The 19,540-nt window shown below is 37.1% G+C and overlaps 1 protein-coding gene across 1 annotated transcript; it reads right to left on the bottom strand.

Moving 5' to 3' along the window:
* Positions 1-368: 368 nt before the first annotated feature.
* On the bottom strand, positions 369-9,205 carry LOC150105566 (uncharacterized). The gene is made up of 5 exons (XM_090394914.1): positions 8,895-9,205; positions 6,608-6,816; positions 6,094-6,259; positions 5,800-5,919; positions 369-1,616 (listed from the first exon to the last, which is right to left on the bottom strand). Exons 1-5 carry the CDS (start codon positions 8,980-8,982, stop codon positions 1,132-1,134), a joined length of 1,068 nt encoding a protein of 355 aa, XP_090251040.1. The 5' UTR covers positions 8,983-9,205; the 3' UTR covers positions 369-1,131.
* Between the last annotated feature and the right edge of the window lie 10,335 nt (positions 9,206-19,540).

A 19,540-nucleotide genomic window follows, 5' to 3' on the forward strand; every position in this document is an offset into this window, starting at 1 on the left:
CAATGCTATCAACATCACTATCGACAGCAAGAATTTAATTCAGCTGTTGAAAAAACTAATTTTATTAATGAAATGTCATTTGACTTCAAGGATGTAATAATGTTTGGGATTATTTTAGGTGAGAATCTAATTTCATTGCCCAGTGTGAGACCATTTACCTGCTTGTTGGAAGCTTGAATTAGCTTGAAAATGAGTTCCTTGGAGTGGAGAGCAGGCTTCAGATTATACCAAAATAAATAAAAACCTTTGCCTACCAACTGTTCTAACCTGCTATAGGTTTATAAGCATTTGTGGGTGGGAGTTACAAGAAAACACACAAAAGGCGTATTATAAATATTTATTACATAGCGAAAAGGCTAATATATACAGCAGACTGAACATTAATCTCCTTTTGCGTCTTTGAAGAACGGAGTATCGCTCCATCCTCAAATTCTACCTTAGTTAACAAAATCCTAAACAAAAAATCTCTATAAACAAATCGTTTAGAAGATCATATACAAAAATAAACAAGTTCAATTTTCAGTACATCACAGATGTTAAAAATATTGCTTATTCTACAAATTTCATATATACAAGTTATATACAGAGACGCAGTCGGTTTCAATGATGCCCTTTGGTTATAAAGACCTCGGTTCAAATCCCGTCTTAGATACGAAAAACTTTATCAGAGCTTTTCAACTGAAGATGAGTTAGCCGGTCTCAATTATTTTTTTGAAAAAAAAAAAATGGAGCAATTTTCACAAATATTAATATTGTATGTTTTGAAATAATAAAGTACTCATGAAGTACGTACTATAACATATAAGGTTTATATGAAACATGCATTGAAAGACAATCTCAAGTCATTGTCAAGAATATTAGAATTGTCCACGACTCCCCTGTAATATATGTACACGGCTCTCACTTATATCCAGTTCGGCAAAATTATGAACTCCATTTTAATACTTATGACTAGTAATAGCGGATGGGTATCGAAGAGTTCAAAAAGTTCAACCTCGACCGATTCTCCAGTTTCACAGAACCATGTCAAGGGTTCCCGCATGCAGTGAAAGCGCTGGAAAAAGAAATGAATGCAATATGGATTATTATTTTATCAAATATGGATCCAAAGGAGGAGAAAATTATTTTTTCTTATTCTTTGTAAGGGGGAGGAGGTGGAAAGAGTTCATTATCAGAACACCCTTGGTTATTTTGTGGATTCCAGTTATTTTTATGATAACCACTAGTGGGTAGCAAAGAAGTTAAATCTCTGGTCGTATCCGACTTATCTGTAGAATGATAGACTGGCTTGTCTTTGAAATACTTTACTGCCACTTCGTACGGAGGCGGTGAAAGGTCCGAAAATTCTCTGGGAGTTGTACTAGGTTGCCGTAAGGAAGGTAAAGGTGGTGCTGATGGAGACGACTGATCTGCTGGGGATGTGGATTCGCTGACTGCAAGAGGGGGAGGAGGAGGGCGAGGGGGGACGAAACGAAATCCACTGGCGATTCTATTAGCATTGGATTCTGTAGTGGATGATGCAGAACGTTTGCGTTCCCGTCGAACAATAAGAATTATAAATAAAATGAATATCTCTGCAATGAAGATTAAGACTATGATGGACGCGGGTTCCTGACCTGCAGAAAGAAAATTAATAAATAAATAATACGGATTAGCATCATAACTCAGCAAATATTACAATATATTCAATAATTAAAATTCATAAAACAAAGCCGTACATGGTCCTAAAAATACAGAGAAGGCAATTAGACTTATTGACCCATCTCTTACCAACTCACTCCCGGCACTTTCGCACAGACGTTTGGTTTCCGTAATATGTATATTCTACAAATATTTCCATTGGAAATGCTCATCTGAAATAACATCAATAATTTCCACACTTAGTACTAAGTCCATTGGAACACGTGCAGCTGCTGGTCAAGATCACAGGTCACAGGGCACCTTGAAACTCACAGAACAAGTTTCTTTTCCTCTTCCTTCATCCCTGCAACTGCTATATTATTGAACAGTCGTCCCTCTGACGTATTTCCCAAGGAATACAATTTACAATCATTTAAATCAAATGTAAACAAGTTCCTCCTTTCCCAACCCACTACCCACACACTGTACTAATATACTATAGGTTGATCAGTCAACCTCTAGTGTATGAGCTCAACATTAAAAAAAAAAAAAAGTACGTGAGATACTAAGATTAAAATTTTTAAATTTCGTGACGATGGTATTTATCGAACACTGAGATAGACCGCAGGCTAAATTTATCCTACTGCTGTTGCTGTAAGGTAAGTTTAGCCTGCGTTAAAATTTAAAATTTTAAAGTTAAAATTTATTAACACAGTTATCAGTAGATGTGACAATCTCAGTGATTCTTAACCGTGGAGCCGCGGAAAATATATAGAAAGTTTCTAGTTTTTAAAATTTTGACATCTCTTAAAATAATTATTTTTTCCTCTTTATTTTACTTTGGTTTCACACTTGCATCGTTTTGTATTAGTAATCTGAATTATGCAGTTTGATGCAGTAGTTTCTTTTGTGGTGGCGCCATAAGTCGACTTTTCGCTTCTGTGCAACACTGCAAGCCGTGATATCTGCCCACTGGACGTATGATAGAAGTGATTCTCTGAAGTTTTAAACAATACTAGTACGAATGGATAGAACGTAACGTTGTGCTACTTGTGTGAAATTATTTTTCGAAACTTTCAGTGCTATACTAAATATTAAATTTATTATAATATATTAAATTTAAAATAAAAGGCAAATTTGAAAAAGAAATTATAATATTTAGGAAAATTAGATAATAAATTTAGGTAATGTTAATATACATTTTTATTTTTAAAATATTTCTTAATAAGTGAGTTTTGTGTAATCTAGAGTTTGGGATATGATTCAATCCAATACCCTTGGAGGGTAATGGATGGCAAAGCTGTAGCCAATGAAGTTTCAACTGAGGCTCGGCTATTGCTGTTACCCTCCTGCCATGATCAGAGCTTTAATTTAATAGCTTAATAACACCTTATCCCTACACTGTCCTCTACAGATAACGGGGAAGATGAAAAGCATACTTGCTTCACCCCTTTAAGCCAGTCCTTATAAGGACTATAAGGAGAGATGAACAAGGTATGGTTAAGGAAGAATCAATCGACCGTGAGATGCGGTGATTGATTCATTCAATCCAATACCCTTGGAGGGTAATTGATGGCAATGCTGTAGCTAATGAAGTTCTAACTGAGGCTCGGCTATTGCTGTTACCCTCCTGCCATGATCAGAGCTTTAATTTAATTTAATAGCTCAATAACACCTTATCCATACACTGTCCTCTACAGATAACGGGGAAGATGAAAAGTATTCTTGCTTCGCCCCTTTAAGCCAGTCCTTATAAGGATAAGGATAGAGATGAACAAGAGTACAGTATTATTAAAATGATCTTAAATGAACCACAGTATAGTACAGTAGTATCTCGCTAATCCGAACCTCTTTAGTCCGAACCCTCCAGTAATCCGAACTGTGGTTTGAAAGGAAAAAAAAATTTATTTATTACGTATTATTATTTTGTGTATAATTCTTTTTATTTATTAATCATTATTTTAACAATTATTATTTAATTTATTATTATTACAGTACAGTATTTTTTTCATACTGTCGATTGTACGGTCATACTGTAGGCCTATTTTTTCATGACTCTCGACAGCGGTGTACTTTGTACTTTGAAGTGGCCTTCTAGAATTTATGAAGATAACTACGATGATACACAAAAAGCGGAAATTCAAAACGTGCATAATTTGGTTAGAATTATAAATCCAAATGTTGAAATTTCACAAATAGATATTACGGAATGGATCACAGGTAGAACCGAAAGTGAATTTGAAATCAAATCAGATGCTGAAATTATAAATATGACACTACAGAATGAATTAGCAGACGATGATGACGATAAAGAATTCGAAGAAAAAAAATTAAATCATGAAGAAGCAGTTGACATTTTTAATATGTGTATAGTAAGCAGAATGATACACCATTCCACAAAATTTTATTCCTAATGCAGCTCTGAGAAGAAGCATTCGAAAAACGTTTAGCTTCCAAGAAGCAAAAGAAAATCAGTAACTTTTTTTTATAAAGAAATTAAAAAAATATATTTTTAGTGTTATTTTGTGAAACATTTTCTTTTGTGTGTGTGTTGTTTACAAGAAAGTGATATTTTTACGCAGATTAAGTTATGTACTGAACTATGCAATTTTATTAAATCAGAATCCTCAACAATCCAGGTACATACAAACTAAATTTTTTATTAAAATAAACTTGTGTACTGTATTATTTTTAAGTTTCATATTACAGGACAGTAGCATTTTTTTCTATCAGTTAATTCATTTATTTACAGAATTAAATTGATGTGTCATTAGAATCTGATTATTTTGTCTTAAACACTAGTTATTGTTGTCTCTTGGGGTAAAACTCGCTAATCCGAACTTTTCGCTAATCCGAACGAGCTCGGTTTTTATTAGTTCGGATTAGCGAGATACCTCTGTATTATTAAAATGATCTTAAAATTACCTCCCGTATAAAATGAGCAAATAAAGAACATTATTTGATTTCCTAAATATAAATATAAATACACCTGGTAGTTCAAAATGAACACGTGAAAATAGTAATATTGATAATTTCAAGGATGATGTAAACTCGCGTGAAACAGTAAATAAAGCCAGTCGTAAATGTAAAAAAAAAAATAAGTAAAAAGTAAACAAAAGAAATATGATAACGTTATATAAAAATCAGATTTATTAGTATAGAAATAGATGAAATTCAAAAACCTCTGAAATGAATGTCTGGAACCAAATAAATTAAGAAAGTATTTAGAAACGAAGCATCAGCAATATAAAGATAAACCAACAGAGTTTTTTATTTAAGAAAAAAATGATGAACTGAAAAACCAGAAGAATGCAGTAGCTGTTAGAAATAAATAAATAAGTAAAAGTTTCGTAAAGAAGAAAAGTTTGGTTCAATTTTGGATACATATCCGAAAGGAATATCTGCACCTGTTTACTATTGCCAATCAACATTTGTTGCGTTTTGTTTCTACATATTTGTGTGAAAAAGGATTTTCCACAATGGTAAATATTAAAACGAAACAAAGAAATAAACTCCTGCATGCGAATAGCATTGAGTAACACAGTTGAAGCAAGATTAGACAAATTAGTAAAGATGTTCAACAACAGAGGTCTCATTAAAATGCATTTAAATAAAGTTGATTTCTGTTTTCTGATTTTTATTTTTTGTTATTATAATCAGTAAGTAAAACCACTATTTTTTTTTTAAAATAAACTAAATTATTATTATTATTATTATTATTATGTTACTACAAACTAGGGAGCCACGAAAATATTTTAGGATACTTATAGGACCGCGACTTCTAAAAGGTTAAGAACATTCTAATTCTTTTTTTCTTCTTTTTGAGTAACTGACGTAAGTCGATGCATTATTTACGTCATTGATGCTCATATATGACTGCTTAAAAATGTTATTAAATCATTACATACATCTACGGGGGGGGGGGGAAGGCAGTGATTCACTAAACGGTCTTGAACCTGAAGTCTCATATGACGGAGATATGTCTGTATTGCTTATGAAGCGTTGTCTGTTCACATTAGTAGAAGTATAGGGTAATCTTACAAGTCAAAATAAATTTAATTCTAAAATATGATTTAATAAAAGCTTCAGATGTTTTCTGTGACTTTCAAGGAATCTTGAAAGTCACACTTTGTATTCTTAATAATCCTTAATATGTACATAGGAAAAGTTAAAAGTTACCTATAAAAAAATCATCAGGTTTGCTGTTATCTCCGCAGGTATTATGAGGGTAGTTTATTAGATGCTTCCAAATGCATCTACCGTTGTTGCATTTAAATCTATCTGACCCACAGTTAGTATCTGAATGAGGAAAACAGGGAAACCAACCAAAAATATATACTCTAACAGTAATGCATCATAAGATTATTGCAATGATTTGATTTCCAAGTATTAAACTAAATTTGAAATCCAATAAAAAATACAAATAATTGCATTGATTGGTATTATTAAAAGAAGAAATTCACGAAAATTTACAGCTGAATCCGGTGAAGGTGAGTCGAAAGGCATATCGATAAACTGACCAGGAGAACGTTCGTTTTCTTGTTTTAAATCTTAGCTTCATCGGTCCGTCTGTGAAGTACGATTTTGATTCATTTATGTCGTCGTAGTACAAACACAGCTTCTCATTTGCGTGAACAATCTAAAGAAGAGATATAACTTACGTTCAGTTTAGATTAAATAAAAATGCAGTCAATGGGATGTTACCTAAGGTATATTTGTATTTTTTTTAATATTGGAATAAAAAAAGAGCGTATTTTTAATTCACTTTGAAGGCGATGGATGATGATGCTATGATTAAAGTGTTGATCATTGACCATCAAGAGATCGCAAATTTCAAAAATTAGGACATGGTTTAAAATTGAAACAATGAGCTGACGTAATATTAATTGGCACTGCATTGCTAGCTAGCGATTCAATTTTAATATACTTTTAATGTTAATAATAACGCATCGTTTCATAAAGAGGACAGGAAGAAAAAAGCCCTTACCTCTAAATAATCTTCACATTTCTCAAAGTCTATTTGTCTGATGGAAACTATGATGCCATAGCCTGGAGGGGGATTCAGTATTATAAGGCAGTTTCTATTAACTTCATAAAAACCCTGAGTCTGTAAAATTCCGGCAGACTTAAGACCAGTTGAGGTAAGATTGAACCACACCGTTTGCTCTGACAGTGTACAATAGTAATTGATGTAATCTAGGAATAAAATAATACAAAAAATCAATGAAGCCATGTCAATGGATAATAATGTTTAGTTCAGTAAGTGTTATCTCAATAACTGAAACAAATTTGAAGTACAATATCATTAAATATCACTGAGTATTATAATCAACTATCCCGATTGCAAAGGTAAGCATCGAATGAATATCCTGCCATGTTAGAAATATTAGTCGGTTTTTTTTTTCGCTCACTACATTTTAACGGTATCATAACCGCTAAATTGTAGTGATGTTTCTTTTATTAGTAAAACACGGTTCTTTTATTGGTATTGTTGCATTATCTTTCAAATATTAAAAGAAAAGAAAAACTTTTCCTGGGACGTACCTGTTGTAATAGATGCATCGTCCCATGAAACATCGACTAAAATAAGAATTTCAATCCCCCTTAGTGAGAATCCCGCCTACAAAAAATTACAGGTTGTCAAAGTATGGTGTGCATCAATATGAATACCTTCGGTGGGCCCATGATTTAGATAACCCAGAAAGTATGCTAGACAGGAGAAATATGGTAGCGTTTCCCACCCCAACACATGAGAGACTGTGGTCTCACACACTGGATAATGAAAATCATCGAGTAAGAAGACACGTTTGTGGAGTTATTCCCACGATCGATGCACAGCCAAGAGGAAGACCATCAATAATTACGCGGGCAAATATCGAATTTCAGAAACGGACACAAACTCGGTAAAAATAGAACAAGAATGCCACATATTACATATGTAAACCTACAATAAAAATAGACTGACACCATTAAAAAATGCACTCAAAATAAATCTGATCAAATAAGAAAAAAAATACACATTCACTTATAAAAACAAGAAAGTAACATATACAAAGAATCCTATGCTCAGTAATGACATATGTAGAGGATATTTTGTGGGGTACGTGTGTATGATAAGATGTGTTTTTTTTTTTAGGTGGGATCGGGTGGGTGAGTGTCTTTCAGCTAGCGGCAGTTTTTTTGGGGGGGGGGACGGACGGTGGAGAGATGTGTTTCTCGAAATCCTGGCGCCCTCAGAGAGGTAACTTGACAACTTAGCGTAAGAAAAACGAACAAATCGCCACCTCAAAACATAAAATAGAAAGAAAACGAAAACAGAAACACGTGCGCCAAGAACCAAACACCTCTTCTGGCCTGTGGCCCTAGAGAACTATCCTAATGTACCCCAACTTTCATCACCTCAAAAAATAATAACAACTAAAATAAATAATAATAATAATAATAATAATAATAATAATAATAATAATAATAATAATAATAAATAAACCATCCTTCTTCCCCTACAAAACTCACCCACCAATCCTGCCAGCCACCGCAAAAAACAAGGACCTTGCCCTCCACTTCAAAACACACACACACACACACTTCGCTCCGCCGTAAAAAGCACACTACCACACTCACCTGCCTCCACAAAATACGTAGTTTGCTTCAAAAAATATCATACTATCACATACCTTACATCTCAACCCCACCTCAAAAACACGCCTACGTACAAAACATCCTATTCCTCAAAATAATAATAATAATAATAATAATAATAATAATAATAATAATAATAATAATAATTCGCTGATTTTAGCTCAATTTCTTAATATAACATGTGCACACATAAACTGTAGGGAAAAAAAATCTACGAAAATAAATATAGGACAACAAACAAGTAAACAATCAAAATAATATGACAAGATATCCACTTCAAGAAAATCTACTAAGAGAAAGCATATTAAAATAACTTGAAGCCATTTTAATTTTAAAAAAATTATGCATATATCCTCAAATTGTTTTTAATATTCCGCGTAGTGGTGTGTTGATCGCCATAGTGACATCACTTCCGGTAACGCCTCAAATGCACCGCATACTAAGTCACATGGTTTAGACTACGTCTATGCTTATCCAAAAGTAGGCTAGTATCATATGCTTTTACTCTATGCTGAAGAGTAATTAATTAATTGTGATCTACTGCTATTTCGATAACATTATTTTTCCCATGTTAGATATCATAAGTTTTATTAACTGTACGAAAACATGGAAGGAGTAAAAAATAGATCACTTACATGGCTGAAGTCTATAATATGCTGTTAGGTGTCCAGTAAGCACTGCAAAAATGACCAAACTCCACCTTAATATCCAGCTGCAAACCATATTTATTAGAAATGCACAGATAATCTACTCTTGATTCTGCATTTTTAAATGATTATTAAACAAATACTTCATTTATAGCCTTTGTGTTTTGCGGTAAATCACTACTCTCTGCTTAACAGCGAGAGAAATTCCATCAAAAGTAGAGGGCGCAACCTACTCGATAACACCAAATACGAAACGTATTTCCAGTGTGATGTAAACAATAACATTCAGAGGCAAGGCTGTCTGTGAAAATAACATTACACTCATATAAATAATTAGCTAAAGTTCACTGTGTTCATATGAAACCTGAGTAAAATATGACAAATATTTCTCAACAACTCAACAGAGTTACGTTTATTTACGTATGTATACTTTGACTCCTGCAGCTAAAAATAGTTGAATACGAAAGCTACTTCCCAGAAAGTTTTCACGTCACCGACGTCATTTAAGTGACGTCAAAACTCAAACTCTCCAATAGCTAAAAAGGAAGAGCCACTGTCGGTCGGAGTTGTAGGATTAAAAATAAAATAAATCCATATTACATCCCATATTGTTTCTTAGCCGAATAAGAAACTGAAAGAGTTTCATGCCAAATATAGAAACTATATAAAGTTCGGCGAATTGAAGCCTTTGGCTCTTCATATAATTTTGTAATTTATTAGGACACCTTCTTGGCAATTCCAATAGAAGGGATATAAGTTCTGTTCGCTACAAACTTGGTATTAACTAGGTCTACCTACTCACTGATGAGACCCCAATGAGGGTGGAAACCGGTGCGGGGCGGATCTCGCTTTGAGAGGCTCTACTTGGAAGAAGGTGTTTGCCTATCTCTGAGTGGGGCCACCGCTGAGATTATGGCTCTGCTGGGTGGTGGAGTGAGCCTGCCACTGGGTACAGCCAATGCTGAGAAGTTCTTCTCGGTGACAGGGTGAGCCTGTCATCGAGTGGAACAACGCTGAGTTGGGCGATCTTTCGGGATCGTCTTATTTTTAGAGCCCGCTTCACCTATACAAAAGGTTCAAACCGGTCTGGGTAGTGACCTTCTCTCATAATGTAGAACAGTAATACAGCTCCTAGGAGCCATGTTCACATTATGGGTAAATACCAAGAGTATTGATCGGATCTTGCTCCACCCTTACAATGAGTTGCCTCAGTTTGCACTACCAAATGGGTCAGATGTTTCACTATCCTGGTATTTGCGTACGCTTGGAATCGCCGAACTTTACATAGTTTCTATATTCGGCATGAAACTCTTTGAGTTTGTTATTCGGCTAAGAAACAATATGAGATGTAATATCCCTTAATTTAAATAAGTTCATGTCGCCGAATTGAAGCTTTTGGCTCTTCATATAATTAGTAAAATAAATCCATACTGTGCAGACATATATGTGCTTAAGAATTATTTTATATCAGAAACTTTACGTGTAGAATGTTGAGGTTTTCTTTTTAAACACTGCGTAATTTTAATTTAATATATAAAAATGAATTTATTTTAAATATACAATAAGCATTAATACGAAATAAATAATTATTAAGGGATAACTTATTAATAAACATAATAAAAATTACAAAGTATAAGAATTGATTCAACTTAATTGTACAAAATTAACGATATATAACATGAAGTAAATAGGAGAAAGTTTTTGTCTTTGACGAGAACGGACCCATTTTAGATTGACCCTGATTAGATTGCATACAAGGTTTTTCAGGAATCTCACATTGCACTGGCACTGATACAGTTTCATTCCTACTGTCTCCCCCTCTGCATGAAACATGCAAAAGGTCTAATTGCCGGCAGGCCCCACCCACTATGAGGACCAGTGGTGGATTCATGGTATTATAGGGAGGTGGGATCTCAATCTGTAGCAAAGTAGATCCTTGACACTCCTTATCCCTATTTTAGGGCAGTTATCTATAATATTTTGTTGCTGATAGACACCTGCGTGTGTCTACGGGATTTGCTAGTGGACCCTCAAAAGTCCACAGGATTAGTTGTAACCTGCTCGGGACACCTGAGAAATCTCAATTCTTTCTCTATCTGTGCCTTTATACATTTTTCACCAATTGTTGTCATTGCGAAACCTCTGAATAAGACCATATTTGGGGAGGTGCACAAGGAAATCCTCAGATTGGGAAAGCTGCTGAGTGACAACTGGGTGGGGAAAGTTAAGCACTTTCATACATTTCTCCCCCCCCCCGCCTCAGCAGTCTCAGAAGACAAAATGGATGATTTAAGTGACGAACACATTACTCAGATGCAATCAGCTTTGTACACTCCCCAAATTTAGAAGAAGCTACATCCCAAGACAGCATCTAACAGACCTTGGAAACAAATACAGAATTCCAAACAGTCAAGAAAAAGAGGAAAATCTCTACTAACACCAAAGAACCCGAAACAACAGGGATGGAAGTAATCAATGAACCTAAACAAACGGTACCACCAGTTATCTTAAGGGATAAGAATAAATGGATTCCTGTCTCATCAGCCCTCAGGGAACAAAACATGAGATTCTCATGGGCCAAAAATTCTGATTAAGGAGATAATAAAATTCAACCTGCTACAATCATGGATTATAGACAAATGACCAGATTTATGGACAATACCAATCTTCCATACCACACCTTCACTTTACCCAGCGAAAAGAACTTGAAGGTGGGGTAGCTGAAGGTATCACTCCTGAAGAAGTGATCATTGACCTCACAAGACAGGGCCTGTCCCCAGTTAAAGTCAGCAGGATAAAAGTCGGATAAAAGACCAATGCCTTTGGTTCTGGCGGAAATCAGCAATACACAAAAGCAGATCCATGAACTGACAGTAGTATGCCGACTCAAAATTACAACTGAGTCTCTCAGGAAAAGAGCATCTGCCAAACAGTGTCATAGATGATGAAGGTTTGGGCATGCCCAAAAATTATGTAAGGCAGTCTTCAGGTGCTTGAAGTGTAGCGAGGGACACCAGACCATCACATGCACCAAGCCACGCTCTACTCCAGCCTGATGTGCAAACTGCAGAGGACCTAACTCTGCCAACTACAAGGGATACCTTTCCAATCCAACAAATCGAGAATCAGCAAAAGTAAATCTTGCTCCTCCACGTAACAACGTTATAAGCAAACAAGCAGGTCGTCCCCAAGCCCGAAACACCTCGCTTTCAACCACACAGGAAGGAACAACCATGACCAAAACATATGCTGAGGCTGCACGAACTAAGCCTCCTACATCTCTCAAGCTAGAAACCTCGAATCTAGCATCGGTTTTAACAGCCTCGCTTGCCACCATGCTGCAGGAATTCAGCAAGACATGCCCCTCACCATCTTCCAGAAAGAGATTCCTGCAAGCCACACAAACCATTATAACAGCCATCTGTCATGAGTAAAACATTCAAACCAAAAGCTCTTAAGATAATGTAACTTCAAGAATTTGCGACTCGTCTCAGTGCTGATATCATCTTAATTGGTGTAACACACCTAAGACCAGCTAAGGACCCAAAAATCCGTGGATATACTATGTACGGAAACGACAGAATTGGCGCAAGAGGTGTAGGCACAGCCATATATATATTAAGAGTTACTTGAATCATAATACAATAGCCAAGCCCCAAACTGTAAACCTGGAGGTGACCGGTGTGGAAGTACATACCTGCAATGCTGGCAGTCTCAAGATCTATGCTGCATATAATCCTCCGAGGATTCCTCTGCTGACAACAGATCTGGACTCCATACTTGGTTCAAATGGCTCCAAAATAATAGCAGGAGACCTCACCTGAAAACACACAGCTTGGTACAGCTCTTCAATTAACACCAAAGGCCACACACTATTCAACTTTGCAATGCTCAACTCTGCTATTGTGGCTGGACCCAGGTGCGGAGCAGTAGTGTCTGGCTTCTGTATCCAAAACTTTAGTTGGTGCCCCTATCCCTCCCTCCAATAAAAAAATCACTTTAAAAAAAACGTTTTTTATAGTGAATTTTTTATTGGAGGGGGGGGTATGGGCACCAACTAAAGTTTTGGACATATGGCTGGCGCGCCTCTGGCTGGACCTACCGAGCCGACCCACTTCAGCCCTTCGGGTAGCTCTTATGTAGACATCGTCATCTTTAAAAATATAAGATACCAATTCAAATTGGAATCATTTGACGAATTATCTTCTGACCACAGTCCCATAGTTCTTAATTCTCTCCTCCGTACACTTTCATACCATGGGACAAGTTAGCCAAGGATCCTCCCAATCACATTGGTCCGGTGCCCAACATCAGTAAAAAGGAAGAGATAGACTCAGCAGTAAATAACCTAACCCTACAAATTCAGAAAGCAATAGAATCAGTCAGGCAATCCACTGTCTTCCACCCAATCAATCGTATCCTAGAGGAGATCATGGAGCTAATTAGAGAAAAAAATAGAGCCCCAAGAGATATAAATAGAGCCCAAAAAAAGAGATACCACAGAGCCCAAAAAAGAGATACCACAGAGACAAAGCAGTATTGAACAACCTAAACAGACAAATTCGTGAAGCTCTTCAAAAACACAGGAAACCATCAATGGGAAACCAAATTAGCTAACATCAATACTGAATATCATTCTGTCTGGAAATTCTTAAAAGCGATCTGCACCAAAAAGCAACTCAACCCCCTATACAAACCAAGAAAGGGACAGTTCACAAAGATGAAGAGAAAGCTGAAGCACTAGTAGATAACCTTGAATCTCAGTGCAATCCATTCTTATACAAATCTAAATATCAACCTTATATACAAGATTCACCGTCATGTTAGGACAACTTTACAACAGAACACTGTTAATTCTGAACATATCACTCCTACAACTCCGGCAGAAACGATAAATATCATCACCCATCTAAACAGTAAAAAAGTTCCAGGACCAGTTGGCATATCTAGCAGAAAAGTAAAACTACTTCCAAGAAAGGTCATAATCCATCTCATCAACATTACAAATGCCATTTTTAGATTCCAGCATTTTCCTACTACATGGAAAACAGCCACCATCATGCCATTGAAAAAGCCAGGAAAAATCCTCAACTTCCCGAAAGCTATAGACCCATAAGCCTGTTGTCCAGCCTCGAAAAGGTGACAGAGAAAGTGATGCTCTCAAGATTCCAAGCAGAAACAGATAAGTTAGGAATTTTGCTTAACGAATAGCTTGCCTTCCGTTACGCCCATAATACAGGTCAACAAGTATACCGGCTGGTAGAAATCATTACAAAAGGCTATAACTGGACACTCAAAAAGCTGCCATCTTCATCGACGGTATGGCATCAAGCCCTTCTCTACAAACTGATAAAATTTAACTTGACAATCAAGTTAATTAAAATAATCCACTCTTACCTGAAAGACAGATATATGCAGGCGAATCGGTTTCAAGGTCTCAGACTCAGGGTCTCGGCAGGCGTACCTCAGGGATCTCTTCTGGCCCCTCTCCTGTTCTCAATCTACGTAGAGGACATCCCTCTGAACCCGAGAACAACATTCACTGCATTATATGCAGATGATACTGCACTGATGGCGAGATCTCTGAGCCAAAAACTGGCAACTAGAAGACTTCAAACCAGCATACACATTTTAGAAAAGTGGATGACAGACTGGGGGGATCCAAGTTAACCCCCAGAAAAGCTCAGCCATACTGCTTACTAGAAAGAAAATCCATAGCATGGAGAACATTTATTTATTGGGAGTAAAGATTCCATTGCAGACTGAAGTTAAATATCTTGGAGTGATTCTTGATAGTAAACTCCTATTCAGCAAACATATAAGTTCCATTACCTCGAAGACATCCAAAGTCTTAGCATAGCTCTACCCTATGATCAACAGACAAAGTAAGCTGGACACGCAAACAAAATTAACAATTGACAAGATGGTAATTCTACCGGTCATCACTTACCAATCCCCCGCATGGAGCCACACCGAGAATACAAACATTCAGAAACTTAAGAGATTACAGAATAAGTGCCTGAGGATGATTCTAGATACCCGTTGGTTTATTAGAAACTCCCAGATCCATAGAGAAGTTAATATGTATCCGTTATATTTCTTCCCTTCTCCTAGATCTAGCTGAGAAGTTCGTTACCAATCATTCAAATCCGTTAATCGAGGATGCCTCGGAATATAATGAAGCAGAAAATTACAAATATAAAAGACCCAAGTCTGTCTTAAGTTCAGCTGAACACAGCTAATTTCACTGCCCTCAATGGGCGAGCATATAGCTCATAATCACCTTATTCAAAGTTCTTTCATTACAAGACGATGGGGAATATGAAAAGCAATTTTGCTTCACCCACTAGATGGGTGAAGATTCGTTATGAAGTAAATATGGAATTCCATATAAGGCATTCCACAATGCCTTATATGAAAATATTAGTTTTTGTAACAATTATAACATAAAAATAAATTTATTCGTAAAATGTAATCAATATGCTAGTTTAAATAATACAGCTTTTTAATATAATGTATTAAAATATAACAATAATACGTTTCTCAGTGGGCCGTATCCAACAGGATCAGAAAATGTTTTAAAACGTTTTCCAGTGTAGTTTAAACAAATATAAATTACTACTACCCTCACCAGATCGCATCAGTAGTAATATTTCAAATCGATCAATACTATTATCTCTAATTCGACGCCAGGCATTATAGATATAATCATGATGCGAAAGTATTTTTACCCGCCTCCTTTGTTGACGTAATTATCGAATTACAGTAACAAACTTTATATAGGAACTAGGAGGATCCCCCCCCCCCCCCAAGTTCCGGACTGGTAGGCCGGTTCTCCTTGAATTCTGATCACTCGAATTTTGAAGACTCGACACTCCGGGTAGTCCCTGAGTTTCAAAACGTTTCAAATAACTTGAAAAAAAAAGGGCACAAAAACGTTACAAAAAAAAAAGGCTTATCATATTATATATGATATATCTTACTATATATCTATTCTATATTATAGAGTAGATATATAGAGATGCAGCTAGGCATCTCTATATATTTCTATACGTTGGAATGGTAATTCTAATTGTCTCAAATCATGTTTAAACCACTAAATCTCTATTTTTCAAAGTAGGTTACATGAGCTCCATCAAATAGCATCTAATCCACAGGGCTCGCTCGTGCTAAGAAAGTACAGTAAAGAAGATATCAAAGATATTTTAAGAATGTACTTAGTAATATAGTCAAAATGAAATAATAGTAGAAATAAAGACAAAATAGCTTAAAAACAAGGATAAAACTTTTATTTAATATTACTTTGACACCATAAAATCACTGTCATATTTTGAGTATCTCTGTAAATCATGTTGTTACTAAATCATGTTCCAGCAGGACCAAATTCTTCCAAACATGACAACAGTCATCACAGCCTCATTGGCAAACATGATTCAAGACTTCAGTAAGTCAAACCCTTCACCAAACTCCACAAAAAGATTTCTAAAAGAAACTCAAACCATATTATCAATGCTTGTTAATGAATAAAACTAGATTACTCCCAGACTCGCTACAGATCGCCGTTTTGAACGCCAATGGCCTAAAAAACAAGACACTGGAGCTTCAAGAATTCTCTCACAGATACAACCCTGGCATCATCCTAATTAATGAAACTCATCTAAGACCTGCAGACAATCCAAAACTGAGAGGCTACACACTATATAGAAATGACCGACTGGACTATAGAAGTGGTGGTGGTACAGCCATATTTATCAGGAATTGCATCGGGCACAATGGAATACTCACCCCCCCCCCCAACCTCCAACCTAGAACTCACCGGTGTCGAAGTCCACACAAACTCAACTGGAAGACTTAAAATCTACGCCGCCTACAACTCCCCTGCTAAGACCTTGCTATTTTCCGACTTGGATGCTGTACTAGGCACAAATGAATTCATCATCGTCGCTGGGGACTTATCCAAACATCCCTCCTGGAACAGCAGAACCACAAATAAAAATGGCCGTATCCTCTTCAGCTACACAGGATAAACAACACTGTCGTAACAGGACCCAATGAACCAACCCACCACAGCCCAACTGGCACACCCGACATCCTAGACATCGGCATCCTACACAACATCAAATACCAGCACAGCATTCAAGCACTGAACGAATTATCATCAGACCACAACCCAATCCTACTTCACTTAGGGAACAAAGACCAGTCACCTCCCCCCCACCACTACCCAAACCTCCACTGTCTGGGAGAAATTAGGAAAGTGCTACCAGAACACATTGGTCCGGTTCCCCATATAAAAGCCAAGGAAAAAATAGACACGGCAATAAAGAACCTCCAATCAAATCAATAAAGCCATAACAGCAGCCACAGTATCCACGATTATCCACAAAGAAACCGTCTCCGGGAAGAAATCATGGACTTAATAAGGGAAAAAAAAACAGACAAAGAAAAAGATATCACAACACTCGTGCTCCCCAGGACAAAACAGCCCTAAACAGATTAAACAAATCTGTCCGAGAAGTTCTCCAGAACCACAGGAACCAACAATGGGACAACAAGCTCACCTCCATCTCCACAGCAGATCATTCCATATAGAAATTCCTAAACAACCTCAGGAACAAGCATAAATCCCCCCCCCTTTGCAAGAAGAACAGCACCCCTTGCATACACAGATGCTGACAAAGCCGAAGCCATAGCAAGAAACCTAGAAAAACAATGCAGTCCTGCATATGAGAACCTAAACATCTGCCATGTGTACAAGCTCCATCGTAAAGTCAGGTTCACAGTAAATCGGCCCGATGTCAATCCAAGCCCTATAATGCCTACCTCACCTACCGAAATAATCGGCATCATCAACCATCTCAAGATCAAAAAATCCCCAGGTCCTGACATCATCACTGACGACATAGCACATCTGGCAAACATCATAAACTCCATCCTCAAATGGCAGCACTTCCCCAAGTAATGGAAAATAGCTGACATCATCCCAATTCACAAACCAGGCAAAAAACCACACCTACCTGAAAATTACCGTCCCATCAACCTGCTACCCAATTTAGGGAAAATAGCTGAGAAAATCATCCTCATCAGACTCCAAGATTGTGTCAACCAACTAAATATCATTCCACAAGAACAATTTGGCTTCCGTCAAAATCACAGCACCACCCAACAGATCTATAGACTGGTGGAATACATCACCACAGGATTTAATTGGAATCAACACACTGGAGCCATCTTTCTAGACATCTCAAAGGCCTTAGATAAGATCTGGCACCAAGGCCTCCTCTAAAAACATCATTGCTAACCTTCCACTAAACATGATACACTTGATCAAATCATACCTCTCCTACAGGAGGATTCAAGTCAAAATCAATGAAACGGTCTCAACCCGACGGAAAATCCTCGCTGGAGTTCCTCAAGGATCACTGCTAGCCCCGATCCTGTTCAACATTTATATGGCAGACATCCCTCAAAATCCTCTCACATCCACCCTCTTTATGCTGATGACACGACTATTCTAGCCAGATCTCGCCAACCATATCTCGTTACCAAAAAACTACAAGATACCATCCTGAATCTAGAAAAATGGTTTAAAGACTGGCGACTACAATTAAACCCCCAGAAAAGCAAAACGATACTCTTCACAAGAAGACGAGCATCCCCCAAAGGAGATATCACCCTGTTGAACTCCAAAATTCCCTGAAAAACTGAAGCAAAATACCTCGGAATAATTCTCGATAAGTGATTATGCTTCAACAGCCACATCAAGAGCACATGCACCAAAACTTAGTTATACCCTTTGATCAACAGACACAGCAAACTAAGCTCAAGAAACAAAATTCTACTATAAAAGACAGTGATCCGTCCCACAGTTATATACGCCTCCCCAGCCCGGAGCTATACCTCCAAGACAAACATCCTCAAGCTACAAAGACTACAGAACAAATGCCTGATAATGATACTGGATGCCCCGTGGTTCATCAGGAATGCCCAGATCCACCGGGACATAAATATCCCCTACATCTCTCCACTACTATGCTCCCTAGCAGAAAAATTCTTTATAAAGACATCTACGCATCCAAACCAACTAATACAGCAAGCCGGAAACTATGACGGTAATGACCACTGGAAACATAAAAGACCGAACGCCATCCTAACACTCAACGACGAATAACCACTTCTGCCCACTCAGGGCGAGCTAAAATAGCTCACAAATCTCTCCCATCACTGCTCCCGAAACAGACAACAGGGAATATGAAAAGCGTCAAGCTTCATCCTCTGTGCCATATAAGTCCTGCATCCTGTCCTACTAAATCATGTTGTTACTAATCTTATAGAGGTGGGAAGAGTGGGATGGATGAAACCCTGGGAGGGTAATGGCAATGCTGTAGCCAATGAAGTTCTAACTGAGGCACGGCTATTGCTGTTACCCTCTTGCCATGATCAGAGCTTTAATAGCTCAAAAACACCTTATCCATACACTGTCCTCTACAGATAACGGGGAATATGAAAAGCATTCTTGCTTCGCCCATCTAGCCAATATTTTTTAGGACTAATCTTATAAATTAGGGAAAAATTAAGTCCTTTTTAGGACTTCCAGGGTAACAGATGGCAATGCTCTAGCCGATGAAGTTTTA

The sequence above is a fragment of the Typopeltis vanoorti genome, chromosome 6 (genome assembly GCF_054136105.1).
Source record: "Typopeltis vanoorti isolate ZY-2024b chromosome 6, IOZ_Tvanoo_1.0, whole genome shotgun sequence".
NCBI lineage: Eukaryota > Metazoa > Arthropoda > Arachnida > Uropygi > Thelyphonidae > Typopeltis > Typopeltis vanoorti.